The sequence below is a fragment of the Panthera uncia genome (genome assembly GCF_023721935.1).
Source record: "Panthera uncia isolate 11264 chromosome B3 unlocalized genomic scaffold, Puncia_PCG_1.0 HiC_scaffold_1, whole genome shotgun sequence".
Taxonomy (NCBI): domain Eukaryota; kingdom Metazoa; phylum Chordata; class Mammalia; order Carnivora; family Felidae; genus Panthera; species Panthera uncia.
The window spans coordinates 103,759,736-103,780,481 of NW_026057582.1; the positions used below are offsets into that span (position 1 = coordinate 103,759,736).

Consider the following 20,746-nt stretch of genomic DNA (forward strand, 5'->3'; position numbering starts at 1 on the left):
TAAATATGGGTGCCTCTTCTCTTCTCTTGTGTGTTGGTGTTGTTGTGATTAAGTACAAACTCATCTAAGTATGTTATTAACGTAGGGGGCGTTAGTCATTGGAACCATCTTACTGCATTTGGGGAGTTCCTACCACGTGAATCTTGCAGAGACAGAGACCACGTGAGTCTTGCAGAGACAGAGTTGGTGTCCCATACAGAAGGCCAGATTCTCCTTTCTCCCGCCTCTGTGGCAGCCAGGGCAAGGACGTGGGACTTGGGATCAGAGACCCCATCTAGGGCTCTGAAGCTGGAGTGAATCACACAAAACGGTAGGGAGAGGAGAGATCATTCTGGCAATAGTGGAGACATAACAGTCCCATCTAACTTCTAAGACCATTGGGGCCAGCAGGATGGGAGTGCTGCAGCAGTGACCCATTTCTGGTTGTGCGTCACTCAACAGTCCCTGAGGTATGATTTTGTCTTTGCTTCTAGCTGTCTAGCCTCTGTGTCACCCAGCCAAGCCAAACTCAGGCACATAAAGAGATGGGCTGCGTCATTCATTGCCTGCAGCAGAGGGACTGAAGGCAGAGGTTGGTTAAGTATGAACTCCAAGGGGACAGAGAGTGACCAATCCGTCCTTGTGTCCTCGGCACCTGATAGTGCCTGGTACTCAGAGTGCTCGCTAAAATATCTGTGGATGAGAGCACCGAGGAGTAAGTGTGTGCATTGGTGAGAGTATACACTAGGGATCTCTGACTTCATCAGACTCCAGCCACCTGAAACCAGCAAAGAACATTTCATACATCAGGGTCTCATAAGAAGGGAATATAAAGACAGCCCCTGTTCCTTAACCCCTAACTATGACATCCTGGGTTTCCCAGACCATCGAGGGTCCAGTGATGAGAAATGGTCAGAATTTGGGGATGTGAATTTGACCCTAGGCTGTTAGTCTCAGAGCCCCTCTGATGACACCAGCCGTATCTTTTAGAAGCAGATAGCCAGGAGTGCCTGGGTGGTTCCAACAGTTAAGTGTCCGACTTCGGCTCAGGTCATGATCTCGCAGTTTGTGGGTTCGAGTCTCACGTCAGGCTCTGTGCTGATATCGTGGAGCATGCTTGGGATTCTGTCTCCCTCTCTCTAAAAATAAATGAAATAAAAAACATTTTTTTAAAAGGCAGATAGCCAGTTAAAAAGTACTTGTATGCACATGTGTACACTGGCTGGGAGAACATGAAACCGGGTATATACACTAGGGACACAGCTCTTGCCCTGGCCCTGATTGCAAGTTGCCATGAAACAAGGAACTCAGTGTTGGTGCTAAGGACCTTCTTGGGTGCATTTGTACTTTAGAGAGAAGTGATTACAGTGATGACTAAAAAACAGCAACATTTTATGACTTGTGGATCTATGTATAGATGCTGGGGGACAGATTTTTAATGCCCCAGAAAAAAGGAGCCAATGAGAACTTTCTTAGCAGATCAGCAACCCGTAGTGACATTTCTACAAGGCTAGTGCTCCAATGTCACAATGTCTGATTTTTCTGACAGCAGCACCATTAGTAATTACGAGAGAGAGAGAGAGAGAGAGAGAGAGAGAGAGAGAGAGAACATGGGGATGAAGCTGTGCTGAGGCAGCACAGAGCCTTAGCAGAAGCCAAGACAGTTTCAAAAGCATGTCTATAATCAGTAGGTTATATAAGAATTAGTTTTAGGGGCGCCTGGGTGGCTCAGTTGGTTGGGCCTCCGACTTCGGCTCAGGTCATGATCTCGCGGTCCGTGGGTTCGAGCCCCACGTCGGGCTCTGGGCTGATGGCTCAGAGCCTGGAGCCTGCTTCGGATTCTGTGTCTCCCTCTCTCTCTGCCCCTCCCCCGTTCATGCTCTCTCTCTGTCCCAAAAATAAATAAACGTTAAAAAAAATTAAAAAAAAAAAAAAGAATTAGTTTTATTTTTGTCCCCCACTCTCCTTTGACACTTTGTTGAGAAGACATGATTTTCCTCTGCCCAACAGGGAAGATTTGGGCAGACACGTGATTTTCTGTCAGATTGTCTTCCTATCAGTTTTAATCACCAAATATCTAGTCACATCTAGGGGCGCCAGGGTGGCTCAGTCGGTTGAGGGTCCAGCTCTTGGTTTCGGCTCAGTTCATGATCTCACAGTTCGTGGGACTGAGCCCCGCGTCGGGCTCTGCACTGACAGCACAGAGCCTGCTTGGGGTTCTCTCTCTCCCTCTCTGCCCCTTCCCAGCTCTTTCTCAAAATAAATAAATTAGTTTAAAAAAAAAGAGAGAATCTAGTCACATCTAATAGTCAAAACTACAAACTTGGCATTAAGTCTTTTGAGTCTGCTTCAGGCTAAAAACCTACAGCAGAGCAATGGGATGCAGTCCTTTGCTCTTTTCTTTCCTCCTCTTCAACTCCCCTGCTTGCTAGTTATTCTACCACTGCTTTGGAGGCTGAGGAGGAAGGAACACTGGAGACTGAACGGTTCTGACTTAGCTGTTGGACTCTGTGCTCTCTGGGCCTGCCTGGTGATTACAGCTGGGTCTCTCTCTCTCAGGTTGGTACTTTCATGAGCCTTCCAGAGATCCTGCTGTACCCTTGACCACGGCAGATGCATCTCCCCCCTTGTTGCTCATTTGCTGTCCTCTCTCCTCAGTCCCTGGGCACCAGGCAGGACATGTCCAGACCCTTTCTGTGGAGGTCTCCTTGGCTCTGCTGATGGCCTATTGGACACTGTCAAATATGAACCCACAGCACGGTCCATGAGAGGTATTCATGTGTTCCTTGCCAGGAGGGCTCTGTCACCGAAGTCACTGGCCTTGTCTTTCCTCTAGGTTTCCTAGGCAGGAGTCAGCCTTCACCTACACCCCGGCCTCCAGCCCACTTCCACCTTCTTTCTCAGGCCTGAGTCAGGTACCAGTTTGCTGCATCTCCCAACTGCAGGGAACACATTCCCAAACTCTGAGTTGTCCCCTGAGAACTTCCCTCTGAAGATAGTGGTAGATATCACTTCCCTACCCTTCCTCCAAAATGGGGGTTGGAACTCAACACAGCAACAACTTTATCCGAAAAATCTCATTAAACTTCTTACAAAATCCTCTCTGTTCTTTCAAAACTTGTATTCCCAAAGTGGATTAAGGGTTATCAAGAGCCTTGGAATAAGTTCTCCTATTTTCCCCTTTGTATCCTCAATTAAATTTAAGGCAGAAGAGTTCCATTCTAGGAACTTGTGCATTAGTTACTTATTGCTATACAACAAATTACCCCAAAACTTGTGGTATAAACAATAAACATTTATTATTGCTCACAGCTTCTCTGGGTCAGGAATTTGGGCGCCTTAGCTAGGCAGTTCTGGCTCAGGGTCTCTTGAGGTTCCAATCAAAATATCAGCTTGACTGAGGCTGGAGGATCACTTCTAACATGGCTCACTCCTATGGCTTGCAATTTGGTGCTGGTTGTTGGTAGAAGGACTCAGTTCCTCTCTTTGTGGAATTCTCCACAGGGCTGCTTGACTGTTCTCATGACAGGGTGGCTGGATTCCCGAGGAGTGAGCAATTCAAGAAATGAAGATGAATGCAACAACGCCTATTATGATCTAGCCTCATAAGTCACACACTATCACCTCTGATTCTTGATTAGCTACACCTACTAGCTCTGATTCAATATGGAAGGCAACTCTACAGGGCATGAACATCAGAAATCAAGGATCACTGGGGAACATCTCGGCGGCTGCCTTCCACACCCTATTACACTTCAAATATCATTAGCCCCTAAAACAAACTAAACAAAGTTCAAGTAAAGAAGAGACCGTAAATTCAGACTGGTTTAATCAAAACTTCTTTGGGGACTTCTTGATCTTCAAAATTATGTATGATATCTGGCCCTCTCCATGTTTCTTCCTCATCTACAAATGGGTCCCAGACTGTCCTTGAAGGAAAGCAGGGCCTAGGCTTGATTTTAAGGGTTCTTTCTGGTTCTCTGATTTCTGATTCTACATTCTAATAAGAAAATAAAGCTTTTAAATTTCTTTTGAGTTGACATTTACACTAAAATTTATAATTCAATAAAAACATTCTAAAGTATGTCATTACAAGAATCATCTCTGTTTTATTTATTCTACAGAGTAATGATTTCAACTGAACGCATTTGGGCACAGTAAATATTTGACATGAAAAGTAGTTGTACCAGAAGAGGCTTCAGAAAAATAGCAACTTGTCTGACACATAATAACTAGAAAATATTCTTCTGTCTGATCATTAAAGTGTTACAAATCCTGAGAATGTTATACACTGAACAAACTAGGTACTACATATAATTAAATCTTGCTTGCAAATCATCCATTAAAAAAATGCTTCGAGGTACAAATCACCTACGTATTAAACACGAGTCTTTACATTTTACAAAGAATTTAAACAAATATACCAAACAAAGTTAAGTGGCTCTTAAAACAGCAATCAGTCAGGTTCAAGGACACACTGTTCCACGATTTCCCGTAAATTGGGGTTTTCCATTGCAGCTGCCACTCGCTCTTTGTCATTTATCTGCTTGTTGACTGCAAAATACAGACGAAGTTAGCAAAGGAACTGTGTCAATATATAGTAACAAATTTTTTTAGCCTGTTAAAACAGAATTTAACTCCTTGGTAAATTAAAGCTTATTTTGGCTAAGGATTCCTAAGTTCTAGAAGGGAGACTTACAGAGAAAATTACACCCTATAATCCTACTACTCTTCCACAACTATTTTCATTTCTTTCTTTCTAGTCCTTGTCCATATACATATTTCCATACAGAGTAAAGAGTAAATGAAATTTTGAAATTTTCTATTTTTCCCCCTTTAGCCTATTTTTTTTTAATTACAGGGTAATTTAACACATCAAAAATTATATGTCTTCTAAATTAATTATAAAGACTATGCTACATTGAGCACCTTTATACATACACCCTTCTTTTTGGAAAGATTCTTACAAGTGGCATTGTTAGATCAAGGGATATGAATATTTTCATGGTTTTGATTCTCATCACTGAATTACTTCCCAACATTTTTTAACTAATTATATTGTCAACAACAATACATGAATTATCACTTTGCAAAAAATATCTGACAATATAAATAGAAACAAATAAACACACACATAAAAGAGGAAGTGAAAAATGGCTCCATATTTTTGTTGTAATTTATAATCCCTTGATTAATGATGAGTGAGAACATCACCCCATGTTTATCTCTTAGTTCTGTGAATTTTCCTTCTTCATCTACTAGGTCTTTTTTTTTAATGAGTCTGCATGGATCTTCATATAATTAAGGTACTGGCCCATATCTGTTGTCTATAATTTGCTAAAAGCACTCTTGATGTAAGAGTTCAAAAGAAATGTCCATATTCTTTTCTGGACCTTCAATTTAAATTTTAAGTACATAGCTCTCTATCCTGCATCAAAGAAAAATATCAAGCCCTCCTTAGAGTTTATAAGTCAAGGTCCCTAAAGCTGGATATTCTTCAGAGATGTGCAGCTCCTAGCCTAAACCAGCCAATATCCATAGGTCTTACCTCTAGTTCACCTAGAGTCCTACAGAAAAACTACTTCTTGAAAAGTCTAGGTTCCCCCACCTCAAGGAAGAGCTAACAACTAATTCTGCACTTTTTTGACCCCGTAGATAGTTGGATGGCAGAATAACTTGGTATCCAAGATGAAGTACTATCTGAAGTTGTTTCTTTCTAATAATGAGTCAGGATTGACTTACTGTCTTCCTCCGTTGAGTGGGTTCCTTCCGAAATGTAGATTTCCAACTAGGAAGAAAAAAATATTAAAAGCAAAACATTTGGAGTACTCTACAATAATGAGTGAAGAGCAATGCACAGAGGACTCAAGAGCCTAAGGATGAAAGCCCAATTCCTTTTTCTAACATCAGTGACAGATCCCTCTAAAACAAGGACTGAAATTAGCAGGATTTTAAATTTTGGTCACCTGGGGGAAGGCTTGCAGGGTTATTCCCATTAATTACTTTTTATTTTTATTATTATTTTTTTATTTTTTCTTTCAACGTTTTTTATTTATTTTTGGGACAGAGAGAGACAGAGCATGAACGGGGGAGGGTCAGAGAGAGAGAGGGAGACACAGAATCGGAAACAGGCTCCAGGCTCCGAGCCATCAGCCCAGAGCCTGACGCGGGGCTCGAACTCACGGACCGCGAGATCATGACCTGGCTGAAGTCGGACGCTTAACCGACTGCGCCACCCAGGCGCCCCCCCATTAATTACTTTTTAAAATGCATACATACAAATAAAAGTTTACACAAATGAGATCTCAAACGTATTTCACTCATGGATCTCTCTACCTCTTCCTCCCAAATTAGTACCTAAAGTATCTAAACTTACTCCCTGCCCCAAGCCCCAAGCAAGCTATACTAATAATCTCGTGTAGTTTCTTCCATATTTTTTCTCCATACCTAATAATGGAATATAGATTTTATACACACACACACACACACACACACACACACACACACACCAAGGTTGGAAGTTTCTTTTCTCTGCTTATTTTACAAAAATAGGATCACAATATACAGTTGTCAGTATCCTCCTTTTTCTCATACACTGTTATCTTGCTAAATTTCCTCTCAAGTATAATATCAGTTAAGGTATCCCTCCTGGCCTCCTGCACTCCCTCAGATTAGCTAACCTCCAAGAACTGGAGCTTCTGAGATAAACCCACAAAATTACTGCAAATCCCATGGCAAATAAAGCATGCTATATGATAAACTCGTGTCTACTTTCCAGAGAACACTGGAGTGTATTAACTAATTCTTATAAAGTTATTTTACTACTGAGATAAACGTTTTTCAAGAGTGAAAAAAAATCATACCTTATTATGGTTAAAAGAGACCCCAGAGATCATCTAGAACAGTCTTTTTTTTTAAAACAAAACACCATATAAATTCCCCTAGTGGCATGACACTAACTCTTCTTCCAGACAATAAAGCAACAGGTATAAAATCACTTTATACTCATTTACTTTGGTTTAAATTATGCACGACTTATTACTCTGGAAAATGGTAAATAAAGGGGAAAAGTCAAGCACTTACCCTGCGATTCCTATATGAACTAACAATACCTCAGCGAAACCACACAGTTGGTTTGGTACCGGGTAGGCATAGAAGATTCTGAATTCGAGAGGTTACTTGCGGCCCTTTCTAAGTGGTTCTTACTTGGTTTAAAATTTTTGCACATGAAAATATGCTTAACATTATTAGCCACCAGAGAAATGGAAATCAAAACCATGAGTTATCACTTCCAACCCACCAGGATGGCTATAATGAAAAACATAGTAATAATACAGATCAAACAAGTGTAAGTAAAGATGTGGAGAAATCAGAACCCTCATACTGCTGGTGGGAATGTAAAACGGTGAAGTAGCTCTGGGAAACAGTCTAGCAGTTCCTCAAAAGGTTAAATACAGTTAGCAAAAGATCCAGCAATTCCCCTCCTAGGTAGAGGAAAAATGAAAACATATGCCCAAACAAATTTATAATAGACAAAAAGTGTAAACAACCCAAGTGTCCATCAACTAATCAACAGATAAACTATGGTATATTCATACAACGGGAATAGTGTAAGGCAATAAAAAGGACTGAAATACTGACACATGCTACAACATGGATGAATTCTGAAAATAATATTTTAAGTGAAAAAAGACGACAAACGTATGATTCCATTTGAATTAAACATCCAGAATAAACAAATATACAGAGACCAAAAGTAGATCAGTGGTTAGCTGGGGTTAGGGGAAGGTTTGGGGAAATAGGTGTGGGGTTTCTTACTGAGGTGATAAAAATGTTTTAAAAGTGATAGTAGTGATGGTTGCAAAACTCAGTGAATATACTAAAAACAATTAAGTTGTACACTTTCAACAGGTGGAACTGTGTGAAATGTGAATTAAATCTCAATAAAGCAGTTATAAAACAAGAAAATCTTCCTTACCTTATGTTTAAACGGTAAACACCGCTGAAGTTTTACTCTTAAGCACAGCCCTGTAGAGGGGAAAAAAAAAAAAAAAAAAAGGCCCCAATTATCTATTCTTTTATTAGTTCTTGAAAAAGCATACAGCTGTGTGTAGATATCTCCATACAGTACAGTAGCTGGAAACAGCTTTGACTCAACCCAGCGTAGGTTTCCTTTGAGCCATGCACCATGCTAGCAACTTTTATTTAGTCTTACATACTCCGCATAATACTCCAGTGAGCCAAATATTACCAAACCCATTCTATAAATTATGAAACCAAGGTCACAATGTAACTTGCCCAACATCACTGAGCTGGTAAAGTGGCAGTTGGGACTAAAACCCAAGACCACTGCAAAGCCTAGGTCCTTTCTACTGCATCGATTTGCCTTCAAGCAAAGGTCAATTCACTCATTATACTTTACTGAACACTAACAGACCAGATCACCCAAATATTTAAAACCAAGTAAGAGTCACTTAGGGGAGCCTGGGTGGCTCAGTCGGTTGGGCATCCAACTTTGGCTCAGGTCATGATCTCGTGGTTCATGAGTTTCAGCCCCATGTCAGGCTCTGTGCTGACAGCTTGGGGCCTGGAGCCTACTTCAGATTCTGGGCCTCCGTCTCTCTGCCCTTCTCCCACTCAAGCACTGTGTCTCTCTTTCTCTCTCTCAAATATAAATAATAAAAAAAAATTAAAAATAAAATAAAATAAAATCAAGTAAGAGCCACTTAAAAAGGACCACAAGAAACTTCACAAGTTTGGAATCCTCTATGCCACAATGTACAAATAGAGCTGTTGCCCCGAAACAAGTTCCTCTGAAGTTCAGTTAGCCACCCCAACGCCAAGTCACAGTTCAATGATTTTTTTTCCCCTAGTTGAGACTTGTAAGAGAAATTAAAACTGGGCTTGGAACAGACTCTTTTGTGCCCATGCTCTACTTCTTCCCCCACTTCAAAATAAGGAATGAATTTTTAATTAAATCAACATCCCAAGACACAGAAATCGAATTGTTCTTATTATGCACATAAAGTGTTCCACAGTGCTTCGAGTCTAGAACACAGGAATTTCATAATACATATTAAAGAACTCTAAACACAATATATCATTTCTTTTAAGGGGTTTTCCCTTTAAACCATCTCCTTAAAACCTATCTGGAGAGTTCTTCTTCTCCCCATGCTGTCTCTTTTATCTGTCACCTGTACACCATCTGAACATTCTCATGTGTTCTACTCACCGTTGGTAGGTGTTTTATCCATAAAGTAAATAATAACTGTTTCACAACTCACAAAGCACTTTCTTGAGCATCAAAATCCTCAAGAGAAGCAGTACAGCATTATTGAGATAGATTCTTTGGGTTCAAGAGTGGCTCCAGAACATACTAGCTATGTGACCCTGGGCAAGCTACTTAATTCTTCTGAACTTCAGTTTGCTTATCCATAAAGTAAGTATTATAAGAGTACCACTCTATATAGGGATGTTATAAGTAATAAATAGTTACACAATGTGCCTAAAATAGTACTTGGTACATAAAAAGCATCTAATAATATTAGCCATTACTATTGTTATCATTTTCATTTTACAGCCAGGAACCAAGATAAGTGATTTGTTTGACATCATATAGTTAACAGGTGGACAGCTGGGAGCTAAATACAGACCTTCTGACTCCAAATCCTATGCCCTTCATATTGGATCACACCTGCCTCCAGCTATTCTTGTCTGGACTAAGTCTACACAAATAGTTAACAACTGATTTCTCTGCCTTACCCGCTCACCCCCTTTGAGTTTCCTTTGTCTCTGCAATTATCTACCAGGATAATTCTGAGTAGGTGACAACGTCAGCAATCCCAGGGGAATGCACCCAGGTGCCTTTCCCTGTTTAGTACTATCTGCTCATAGGAAATGCCTCCCAAATGTCAGAAAGAGAGCTCTTTTTATTAAGTTTTCCAATCATATCAATTGAACATGGTTACTACACTACTCTACTAACCTCTAAAAAGGCAAGGGTCCTAACTGAAACTCATATTGAAAGAGCCAAAAAAAAAAAAAAAAAAACGACAAAACTGCTCAAGAAGTGTACAGATCTGGGGGTGCCTAGGTGGCTCAGCCGGTTAAGCATCTGACTTCAGCTCAGGTCTTAATCTCATGGTTCGTGAGCTCGAGCCCTGCTTCAGGTGAGTCCCGTTTCTTTCTCTCTCTCTCCCTCCCTCCTCTCTTTCTCTGCCCCACGCTCACTTGCGCTCTCTCTCTCTCTCTCTCTCTCAAAAACACAAAAACAAAAAACAACACCTGAAGTGTATAGATCTGAAATATCTACCATAATCAGATCTTGGTGTCTTTACATTTACTTTTATTTCATGGACTTACATAAACACAGTTTTTTCAATAATTACAATCATTATGCAAATTCAACTTAGTATTTAAGTTTTTTCATACATTGCTCAGATACTTTGATTCCTTGATTATATTTATCATTTTCAATAGCAATAAGAAATCCCATTATATTGGATGCCATTTCCTTAATAGATACTATAATTTCTTCCAGATTTCTTTATTATAAGTTTATGATAAATGTTTTGTACATGCTACGGTTTTCTTCTATGGAATTCCTCAAAGAGTAGAAACTTTTTAAGAAGGATTTCCTAATATGTACCCAGAAGCTTGAAAATACTTATACCACATGACCCAATAATTCCAATTAAAGGAATTTATCCTGAGGCAATAACTAGAGACATACAAAAATATTTACATGTAAAGTTGTTCATCATAGTACAATTTATAATTGTGAAAACCTAGAAGTGGTCTAAATGGTATAAAACATAACATATTGTGCTAGTAACACAGACCTACATGACTATATAATTAAAAACTAATATTTAATGATGAATAAAAAATTGCCTATGCTTATCTATTTCAAGCTTTCTATTATCTAATCCTTGTAATGCCATTGCTATTCTTACTATCTCTACTTTACAGATTAGGAAACTGAGGCCCAGAAAGGTTAAGTAACTTGCCTAAGACCACAAAATGGCAGACTTGACGGAGCTGGAGTTTTAAACCCAAACACACATTCTTTTATGATAGCTGGTTTTTATTTTGTTCTTTATGCTTTTGTGGGGTTTCCAAATTATTGCCAAGTATTACTTTTGCAATTTAAAAAACACAAAATAAACATTACTTTTTGAAAAATCAATTTGCTGAAGACTCTTGGAGTAATAGACCCTCTGTTTAAGAACCCTTATATACCAAAATATTTTAAGACACCCCCTTTACATCAAAAGAGCAGCAGCACTTCTGGAATCTGGCAATTCAGAAACTGTCCAATGACAAAAAAGATAAGTATGCATTCAAAAACGCTTTTTCCAGAGTGCCTAGCCAGATCAGTCAGCAGAGTATGCAACTCTTGATCTCGAGGTTGTGAGCTCCAGCCCCACATTAGGTACAGAGGTAACTTAAAAATAAAATCTTCACAAACAGACAAACACCCCAAAACGCTTTTTCTAGTATGGAATATTAATAACTACAATATTATCTATGGATTCACAAACCCTCTAGTCCCTCAAGATGTGGCCCGTATACTAGAAATCACTAATAGGGATCCCAGATCAATAAGCGAGAAAAGACAGAAATCACAAGCATGGAAGCAATAATAAAATGCTTACCTTTTCGATCCTTTTTATAAAAATCTATTTTTAAATAGATAATATAGTCCCATAGCTCACAAACTTAAAAAAATAAAAAAGTACATAGTAAAGTCTCCCTCCCATCCTGTCTCCAACCTGCCCCATTCCTACCACCACTATTACCCACCCCCATCACAGCTATTCATTTCTTATGTATTCTTCATGCATAGGCCATCAAATACAAATGTCTATTTTTGCCTTTTTTTACACAACCGTAGCAATATTACACTTGCTTTTATTTCTTAACACTATGTAATAAAGATCTTTCCATATCAGCACATGGACAGTTTCTTCATTCTCTTTAAGAGCAACATAGTATTCCATTGTTAATACATACCAGCACTGATTATTTAAACCATCCCCTACCGATGAACATTTTGGTTTGAAATAAATGTCCTTTCTCTTCTTTATAACAAAGTATGTATTCAAAGATACCTCTTATGTATCTTACTGCTAACTACTCCCAAATACTGGGAATGCTGCCTCTCAAATAGAAAACAGCCTTCAAAATAAACCCCCAAAGGCACTTGTACCCCAATGTTTATAGCAGCACTCTCAACAATAGCCAAATTATGGAAAGAGCCTAAATGTCCATCAACTGATGAATGGATAAAGAAATTGTGGTTTATATACACAATGGAATACTATGTGGCAATGAGAAAGAATGAAATATGGCCTTTTGTAGCAACGTGGATGGAACTGGAGAGTGTGATGCTAAGTGAAATAAGCCATACAGAGAAAGACAGATACCATATGGTTTCACTCTTATGTGGATCCTGAGAAACGTAACAGAAACCCATGGGGGAGGGGAAGGAAAAAAAAAAAAAAAGAGGTTAGAGTGGGAGAGAGCCAAAGCATAAGAGACTGTTAAAAACTGAGAACAAACTGAGGGTTGATGGGGGGTGGGAGGGAGGGCAGGGTGGGTGAGGAGGGCACCTTTTGGGATGAGCACTGGGTGTTGTATGGAAACCAATTTGACAGTAAATTTCATATATTAAAAAAAAAAAAAAAAAAAAAACCCAAAGAAAAAAACAAAAACAAACAAAAAACAAAAAACAAAAACAACACCTCTCCCACTAGGACTTCTGCCTGTACTTCACTGAAGCCAACAGAGCAGCTAGAGAAGAGGGTGATGGCAGCAGTGCCAGTCTGAGAGCACCCACTCCAATCTCCAGAACTGAGGGGAGGACTGGCTCACACCCACTCTCCAGCCGTTGTAGGTGTGTATACCAAAGAGAAGCAGCATGGTGTGACTAAAGGAGGTATCATGTTTGGAGTCAGGAGACCTGAGTTTGAGCTTCAGCTTCGTCGTTTCCTGGCTGTGTGATTCTGAGCAAGTCACTTAGACTCTCGGAGTCTTAGGTTCCTCATCTGAAAAAGTCTCTCATAGCCTGTGAGGACTACAGAAGATACACATCTGAAAATACTGTGTGAACCGTAAAGTGTGATACATGATGCTAATTGTTATTCGGGGTCACTATCAGTAAAATAACTTAGAATTAAAAACATATTTACATATAAAACCTTACCGATAAGGGTTGCCAAAGAGCAGTGAGGTACTGTTGGCGTGAACCTGATAATAACCAAATAGTCTTCTTCGTTTACCTCCTGAACCTCCACACTACTTTCGGTTACCACTTCCAGTTCTTCTAAGGTATTGGGCTTCTCTGGGTCCCGGATGGTTCGAATCAAATCTATAGAATCATCAGAGACAAGGTGTTATGTTAAAACATGAATATTCTAGGGGCACCTGGGTGGCTCATTCAGTTGAGCGTCTGACTTCGGCTCAGGTCATGATCTCACAGTTCCTGAGTTGGAGCCCTACATCAGTCTCTTGCTGTCAGTGCAGAGCCTGCTTTGGATCCTGTGTCTCCCTCTCTCTCTCTCACAAACAAACGAACATTTAAAAAAAACAAAAACAGAAAGACCCATGAATATTCTAAATAAGGATGACTTTGCCAGCCCTAATCCAAACACTGCTTTTTTTAAAACCAAGTATCACAGTAACTCCCCAGATTTCTGACGGAAAATTTCACTACCAGTTTCCTTTTGAGAAGACAGTTTTCTTGGATTACTATTAGATCACAACCGTTTCTTGGATCCAACATTGCAGAGAGAATATAAGAATGAGAAAAGTGTCGGAAAGAAACGTGGAGTAAGAAGTGTCGGAGAATGTGGTATCAGGATTTATGAAAGCAGAATCTGAATCAAGCCTTTAAATATGGGTGACATTTCAATATCTGAAATTTAAGGTTGAAGGAAACTAAAGGACCAGAAATTGAGGGGTGCCTGGTTGGCTCAGTGCTAATGTATGAGACTCTTGATCTTGGGGTTGTGAGTTTGATCCCCATGTTGGGTGTAGGAGATTACTTAAATTTTTTTTTAATTAAAAAAAAGTTTAGTTTGCCTAGAACTCAGCATAAGTGAGGATATAAGAGATTCATCCAGACCATCAAGGATTGCTTTTACAGCCAGCCACAGGTAATAAGGAATCAAGAGGTTCTGAACAAGGGAGTAAACGTGGACAGCACTATACTGTCAGCCGGTAACTCATCCACCAGCTGGTAGACTCAGAACTAAGAGTAGAGCCCAGAGATACCAGCTGAAAATGCTGGGCGCAAAACAGGCACATGAAAATAGTAATGGAGAGGAGGCAAGAGATGGAGAAGTCATTTCAGAGGCAGAATCAATAGAATTTGACAAGCGTTTGGATGTAGAAGACAAGGAAAGGGAAAATGGAAGCTGACTCAGGTTTTAAGTCTGTCTGGGAGAACACTGATAGAATGAAGAAAAAAAAAAGCTGGAGAACACAGGAAGAAAGTTGGGTGGGGCTGGGGCAACTGGGTTCAATTTTATACATAATGATTTTGAAGTGCTTAAGGGGCAACCCAAAGGAACATTCCAGCAAACACTGAATGGTACATAAGGCTTAAGAGACCACCAAAGCTAAAGAGACACATAAAAAGATGCTCAGGGTGCTGTGTGGCTCAGTCAGTTAAGCAACCGACTCTTGGCTTTGGTTCAGGTCATGATCTCACAGTTCGTGGGTTTGAGCCCCAAGTCAAGCTCCATGCTGATAGTGCAGAGCCTGCTTGGGATACTTTCTCTCTCTCTCTGCCCCTGCCCACTCCCCTCTCCAAATAAATAAATAAACTTTACAAAAATGCTCAACAACACTCATCATCAGGGAAATGCAAATCAAAACTACAATGAGATACCACCTCACACCTGTCAGAATGGCTAAAATCAACAACACAAGAAATGAACAATGGCAAGGATGTGGAGAAAAAAGGAACCCTTGGGCACTCTTGGTAGGAATGCAAAGTGGTGTAGCCACTCTGGAAAACAGGATGGAGGTTCCTCAAAAGATTAAAAATAGAACTACCCTACAATCCAGTAATCATACTACTGAGTATTTACCCCCAAAATACAAAAACACTAATTCAAAGGGATACATGCACCCTGATGTTTATTGCAGCATTATTTATAAAAGCCAAACTATGGAAGCAGCCCAAGGGCATCCACTGATAGATGATTAAAGAAGATGTGAGACAGACAGAATGATATTGCATTGTATATATAATGGAATATTATTCATCCATTAAAAAAAATGAAATACTGCCATTTGCAAGGACATGGATGGAGGTAGAGAGTATATAATGCTACGTGAAATAAGTCAGAGAAAGACAAATATTGTATGATTTCACTTTTATGCAGAATTTAAGGAACAAAACAACCAAACAAAGGGGAAAAAAAGACAGAGAGACAAACCAAGGAACAGACTTCTAACTACGGAGAACTGATGGTTACCAGAGGGGAAGTGGGTTGAGGGATGGGTGAAACAGGGGAAGGGAATTAAGAGCACATTTATAAGGAGCACTGAGTAATGTATAGAACTGTTGAGTCATTATATTGTTCACCTGAAACTAACATAACACTAAGTTAACTATACTGGAATTAAAATTAAAAACTTAATTAAAAAAAGGGAGAGAGAGAACACCAAAGCTACAGTGGTTGTTGAACCCACAGATTCACGAAGAATGAGTTTAACAGTAATTTTCAAGCTTGGCTGAACAATGGAATTATCAGAACTGCTTTAAAAACAAAACAAAACAAAACAAAAACTTATGTTAAAGCCCTACCCCTAAAGATCCTGATTTAACTGATGGGTAGCTTGGGTTGGGCATTGTGACTTCTAAAAAATTCCTCAGGTTCCTCTTAGTACAATCTGAGAACCACTAATGTGAAGGGAGAGACCCAAGAATAGATCTGTGGGAAGTACCTAATTCAGGGATCAGAAGGAGAAATAAAAGCAAGAAGCAGAAATGGAAAGGGAGGTGGTTAACAATATTAAACACTGCAGAAAAATTCAGGTGGACGAGAGCTGAAACAGGTCTTTGGATCTATCACTCAGGAGATCACCTGTAAAAAAGCAGTTTCAGTAGAGGGATGAAGGTAGAAGCCAGCTTGCAAACAGGGAATTGAGTGGGAACTAAAAATGTAGTCCTAGGGCTTCAGCAGGGAAGGGGAAGGGAAAAAAAAAGAATCGTGGGTTTGGACAAAGCTAGAACAATCACAAGGGTAAGGGAAACTTGAGTGTTTTATATATAGCCCAAGGGGAAGAACCAAATAGAAGAAGAGAGACTGAAAATATGGGGGGGGCGGGGGGGGGGGGAGGCACGACTGGCAAAATAAATAGAAGGGAATGAGACCAAGGATATGGGAGCCTGGGTTGGCCTTGGAGAGGACAAGATTTCCTTCCTACTCTGAGGTTGTAGAAAAAGATGGAAAAGGAGAATGAGACAAAAATGGTGAGGCAGAAAGGAGAGTAGAGGGAGTTCACATAGGATGGGACAACGTTCTCAGGTGTGAGGTTTTGTTGTATTATTTATAGCACCCTTATAATCAGAAATGCTACTGGGAAAACTAAATCAATCAAATTGCAACTTCTCCCCAGCAACTCCTGGGCTTATCACTTGATCAGCCACAGAATTTCAAAATGGAGGCAGGAAAAAAAAAAAGACGAAAGCTTCTTCTTCACAAGGCTCTATCATCGTGGGACTCAGGGAAACACCGCTTTTTAAAAAGAAATTTGAGGGGCGCCTGGGTGGCTCAGTCGGTTGAGCGTCCGACTTCGGCTCAGGTCATGATCTCACAGTCTGTGAGTTCGAGCCCCGCATCGGGCTCTGTGCTGATGGCTCAGAGCCTGGAGCCTGCTTCCGATTCTTTGTCTCCTTCTCTCTCTGCCCCTTCCCTGCTCATGCTCTGTCTCTCTCTGTCTCAAAAATAAATAAAAACATTAAGAAAAAAAAAATTTTTTTAAAGAAATTTGCTTCCCCTCATCCTAGGCATGTTCCCTGTAAGGCTCATTTATACAAGCCACATTATATTCTTTATATGTTACTTAAGCCTGATATTAAATTTCACCCTGCATTAAACTTCTCTGGTTTTCTACTGATTTGAGAGCTCTGGATTTATTTCTTTAGAAAGAAATGTTGCTCTTCTCACATTACTCCCCTGATAAAAATTCTTCTATGGCTCTGCACAGATATTCTTTATTTACATTTAAACCTTCAGTATCCAATTCCAACCTGGTATATAAAACAATTTTTTAAATGTTTATTGATTTATTTTGACACAAAGATAAAAAGAGAGATGGCACAAGCAGGGGAAGGGTAGAGAGAGAGAGAGAGTGAGAGTGAGAGAGAGAGAGAGAGAGAGAGAATCTCAAGCAGGCTCCAAGCCATCAACCCCATACAGGACTCCATCCCACAAACTATGAGATCATGACCTGAGATGAAATCAAGAGGCAAACACTTAAACGAATGGGCCACCCAGGTGCCCCTAAAACAATTTTTGACAGCACTTTCACCTTTAAACCACAAACCCTAACCTGTAGACCCACCTATCTGCCATTCCCTAACATATTATTTTCTCACCTCCATACTTTTGCTCCTTTTTCTCTGCTTAGTATGCCTTCTACCCACCATATATCCAGAACCTACTTCTACTTCAATGCCTAACTCAAGTGACTCCTCCTTAAACTCTTTCCAGATTCCCCAATCAGAGATTAGGATCTCTCCTTCCTCCTAATGTATCTCTTATTCAAGTCTATTGGTTGGTACTGCATATAATAAAAAAAGTCTGTTTTTGCATACATAGGTCTCCCTCAATATAAACTTGAGGACAAGAATCATCTCTCTTCCAAGGTTGTATCCCCAAATGCCCGTCCGTCCTGAGATGCTGTAGACAGAAGTCTGATAGGACAGGAATGTGTCGGTGTTGTGGGGATCATTCCACTCACAATAATCATATAGCTAGGGTTGATTAAGTCCTGCCTCTAGTAAGAGAGGGGTAAATTAAATTGGCTCCAAAGGTCTCTTCCAACTGTGACCTCCTTCTACTGGCCCATAATCCTTGCCCACATTTTATTTGTATTCTTAGGGTTAAATCTTTCTCCCTCGGTCAGCAGGAATCTCTGAACATTAGTTAGTCGCAGTCTTTTTAGTTTTCAAAAACTATACTACCTAAGTCCAAAAACAGCCGTAAGACAATTGTGAAATGGTGTAAAGTGCACGAAGTTTGAAATCAGAAGATCCGGGGTTTGGTTTTTGCCGTTGGTTTAGTGGCAGCGTGACCTCTGGGTAGTTAACCATTCTAAACCTTTGTTTTCTCACCTGTACGAAGAATATGGTCCCAAGGGATTAAAAACAAAACAAACACATGTGACTATATGTGTGTTTCTGTGTATTCCTTTTTTGCACTCCAGGCTTGGCTGTGATAAGAAACTCTAATTTCGAGGCCCAGGTACAGGGAACCAGTCTTGTCCTCCTCTTCTCTCGGGGGAATCTCTGCATTTTCTTTTGCACATGAGAGCGGCTGTAACCTTGGGCCAGTCCCCAACTCGTTAGTCACCCAGTAGTGCTCTCGGTGGTGGCAGGAGGAGGAATATGTATCCAGGGGTTAGGGAACGCAAGGAAGGAGACCAGTAGTGCAACCACGCCAGCGTTCCTTCCTAACCAAGCACCCTAGACGCCTGCTCTGCCCAGAAGTCTTGAGAAGGGCACTAGGGCATGAGAGGGAAATGAGGCGTTTAAGACCTCCAGGCTCGGCTTAGCCCCAAGTTTGGGAAGAGCCCCAGTCCTAGAAAGACCCACATTTCCCCACTCCGGAGAAAAGGCTTCCCAAGCTTTCCGCCGAGACCCAGAAAAAACCGGAGTTTCCACCCCCAGCCCTCAGGTGAAGCCCCGGTTACCCCCGTCTCCACATACAAAGCCACACGCTGCCCTGGGTAAAATTAATTACCATAAACCTCTAGCGCTTTCTCTTCCATGATCCGGGGCTGCCGGGCAGCTCCCCGCTCAAAGAGGCCGGAGAGCCACAGGACTCTGCTCCGCGTCCAGGAAAGCAGCCCGGACACCCGCTCCATCCTTACGCTCCGCCATCCCTGGCGATTGTCCCACCCGAGCCACCGTCTCTCAGCAGCGGGCCTCGCGATTTATCAACTTCCTGGTCTTCAAATGGGCCAAGACGAGCCTAAAGCTCCAGCGGAGCAGAAAATAGGCGGAACCCGACGGAGTAGCGCGGAGGACCTAGGGAAGGGCCCCGCAAAGACTACAAGCCCCAGCATGCTTTCCTCGGTTTCGGCGGGACAGGGGGAAAAAAAATTCCTCCCAGCACGTGAGGCGCATTGCGTGCTGGGACGTATGGGGCGTTTTCTTCGGAAGACAGAGAGCTGTATTCTGGGATTTGTAGTCTCTGTAGGGGAAGGGGGTTAGGTAACGGTCTGTTACTTGCCACTGTTTGCCTCACTCAGCGCCTTCAATAAGCTAAAGATGAATCCTGAAGAGGTAGGGGGAAAGGAGATCTTGATTTCTAGCGCTGGAGGAGCGTGTGCAAGGAGACTTTACTGTTATTTTTCTGAGGGAGCTGCTTCCAGCCGGTTTTCTTACTTCCTAGTCACGCCGGAAGTGAGTTTCCGTTGGGGTGAAACGGAACATCTTGGGAGCCTAGTGAGGTTCGTTAGATGTCGCGGAGGCGGAGAGGGCTTTTTGATTTTCTCGTCTCAGAGGGACTCGGGCCGGCACAACTCCCCACTGCGAGCTATTTCTGTTAGTTGCCTTCAAAGACAACTTAGAACGACAGCGCTTGCGCTGTGCCCAGGGTATCCAGTAGTGACACATTGGAGATCGTTACCCTAAAAAGAATGGTTTAAGTCCTCTGGTGTTCGTGGCTGTGATGAATGCCAGTATCAAGGTTGATGTTATTTTTATCCATCCATCTCTCCAGTCAAGTTTCAAACATTTGTTGGGCACTTACTTTGCCAAACTTGGTCTACAGACGCTGAGAATACCAAGATTAGGAGGCGGCCCCTGCATACATAGACCTGGGAAGGAGCCAATCCCTGATGTTGAGGAATTTGCAATTAGAAACAAACCTTTCATCACATTTGATGGCAAATTTCATCTCTATTGAGAAGAAAGGATTACTTTGCACAATTATCCTATGCTAACATATCCCATTTATCTTCAAACTTTTGTTTAAAGTATTGTCTGACTGATTTAGACTTTAGTCTCACCAGACAACAAGTGAATAGCTTAGGCCCCAGGAAAATTTTGTTCAGAGTTTAAGAATTTCTTTGCCATCTGTTCCACTTCACTCCACAGCAATTAAGAGGATAATCCTCACTTCCTTGTAACCAAATTTAGGGCACTGAGGTCTCACCTTCTGTAGGGCCTCCCAGCGTCTCCAAGCATGACTGATAACTCATTCACACGGCTCCCAGAGCACTCTGTAGCACTGAACACGTTGAATTGTTCATTTGCATGCCTGTCTCTCAAATGCCTGTTGAGTCCGTTTATTTCTGTATCTCCAACGCATAGGATGCCAGGCATACAGTAGATGTTCAATATGTATTTCTTGAATGAATTAACTAAATGAACAAAGAATAAATGGCGAAACTTTACTGCAGCCTGTTGAGAGCCCTTAGTCAAAAATATTTATTGAATCTCAGTGACAGCACTGTGCTTGGCATAGGTACGTGGCATGTAGAAGAGTTTTCAAGGTCCTTTATTAGAACGACATCTTAA

The 20,746-nt window shown here is 41.0% G+C and overlaps 2 protein-coding genes across 5 annotated transcripts in view; one reads left to right on the plus strand and one right to left on the minus strand.

Moving 5' to 3' along the window:
• Window positions 1-163: 163 nt before the first annotated feature.
• CIAO2A (cytosolic iron-sulfur assembly component 2A) lies at window positions 164-20,473 on the minus strand. Of its 4 annotated transcripts, none has more exons than XM_049611771.1 (6): window positions 18,963-19,186; window positions 13,187-13,351; window positions 7,958-8,007; window positions 5,722-5,767; window positions 4,404-4,533; window positions 164-1,114 (listed from the first exon to the last, which is right to left on the minus strand). In XM_049611771.1, exons 1-5 carry the CDS (start codon window positions 19,084-19,086, stop codon window positions 4,436-4,438), a joined length of 483 nt encoding a protein of 160 aa, XP_049467728.1. In that variant the 5' UTR covers window positions 19,087-19,186; the 3' UTR covers window positions 164-1,114; window positions 4,404-4,435. The 4 variants fall into 4 exon arrangements, with proteins under 4 accessions (XP_049467728.1, XP_049467727.1, XP_049467729.1 ...); XM_049611770.1 differs by lacking the exon at window positions 164-1,114 and adding an exon at window positions 3,254-3,513; XM_049611772.1 differs by lacking the exons at window positions 164-1,114; window positions 18,963-19,186 and adding an exon at window positions 20,382-20,473 and having other exon boundaries at window positions 3,254-4,533.
• Window positions 19,392-20,746, plus strand: part of SNX1 (sorting nexin 1) — a 41,054-nt gene continuing 39,699 nt past the window's right edge. The window contains exon 1 of the mRNA XM_049611739.1: window positions 19,392-19,507. Coding sequence (XP_049467696.1) covers window positions 19,493-19,507 — 15 coding nt within the window. The 5' untranslated portion in view covers window positions 19,392-19,492. The remainder of the gene's footprint in view (window positions 19,508-20,746) is intronic.

Excerpts from the sequence above, each read along its gene's own strand:
- CIAO2A (XM_049611771.1), bottom strand. The coding sequence starts at position 19,086 with ATGGAGCGGGTGTCCGGGCTGCTTTCCTGGACGCGGAGCAGAGTCCTG. Across the intron at positions 8,008-13,186 it reads CTCTTTGGCAACCCTTATCG|GGCTGTGCTTAAGAGTAAAA; the intron begins GTAAGGTTTTAT and ends TCCCCTCTACAG. Across the intron at positions 4,534-5,721 it reads CCACTCAACGGAGGAAGACA|TCAACAAGCAGATAAATGAC; the intron begins GTAAGTCAATCC and ends TGTATTTTGCAG.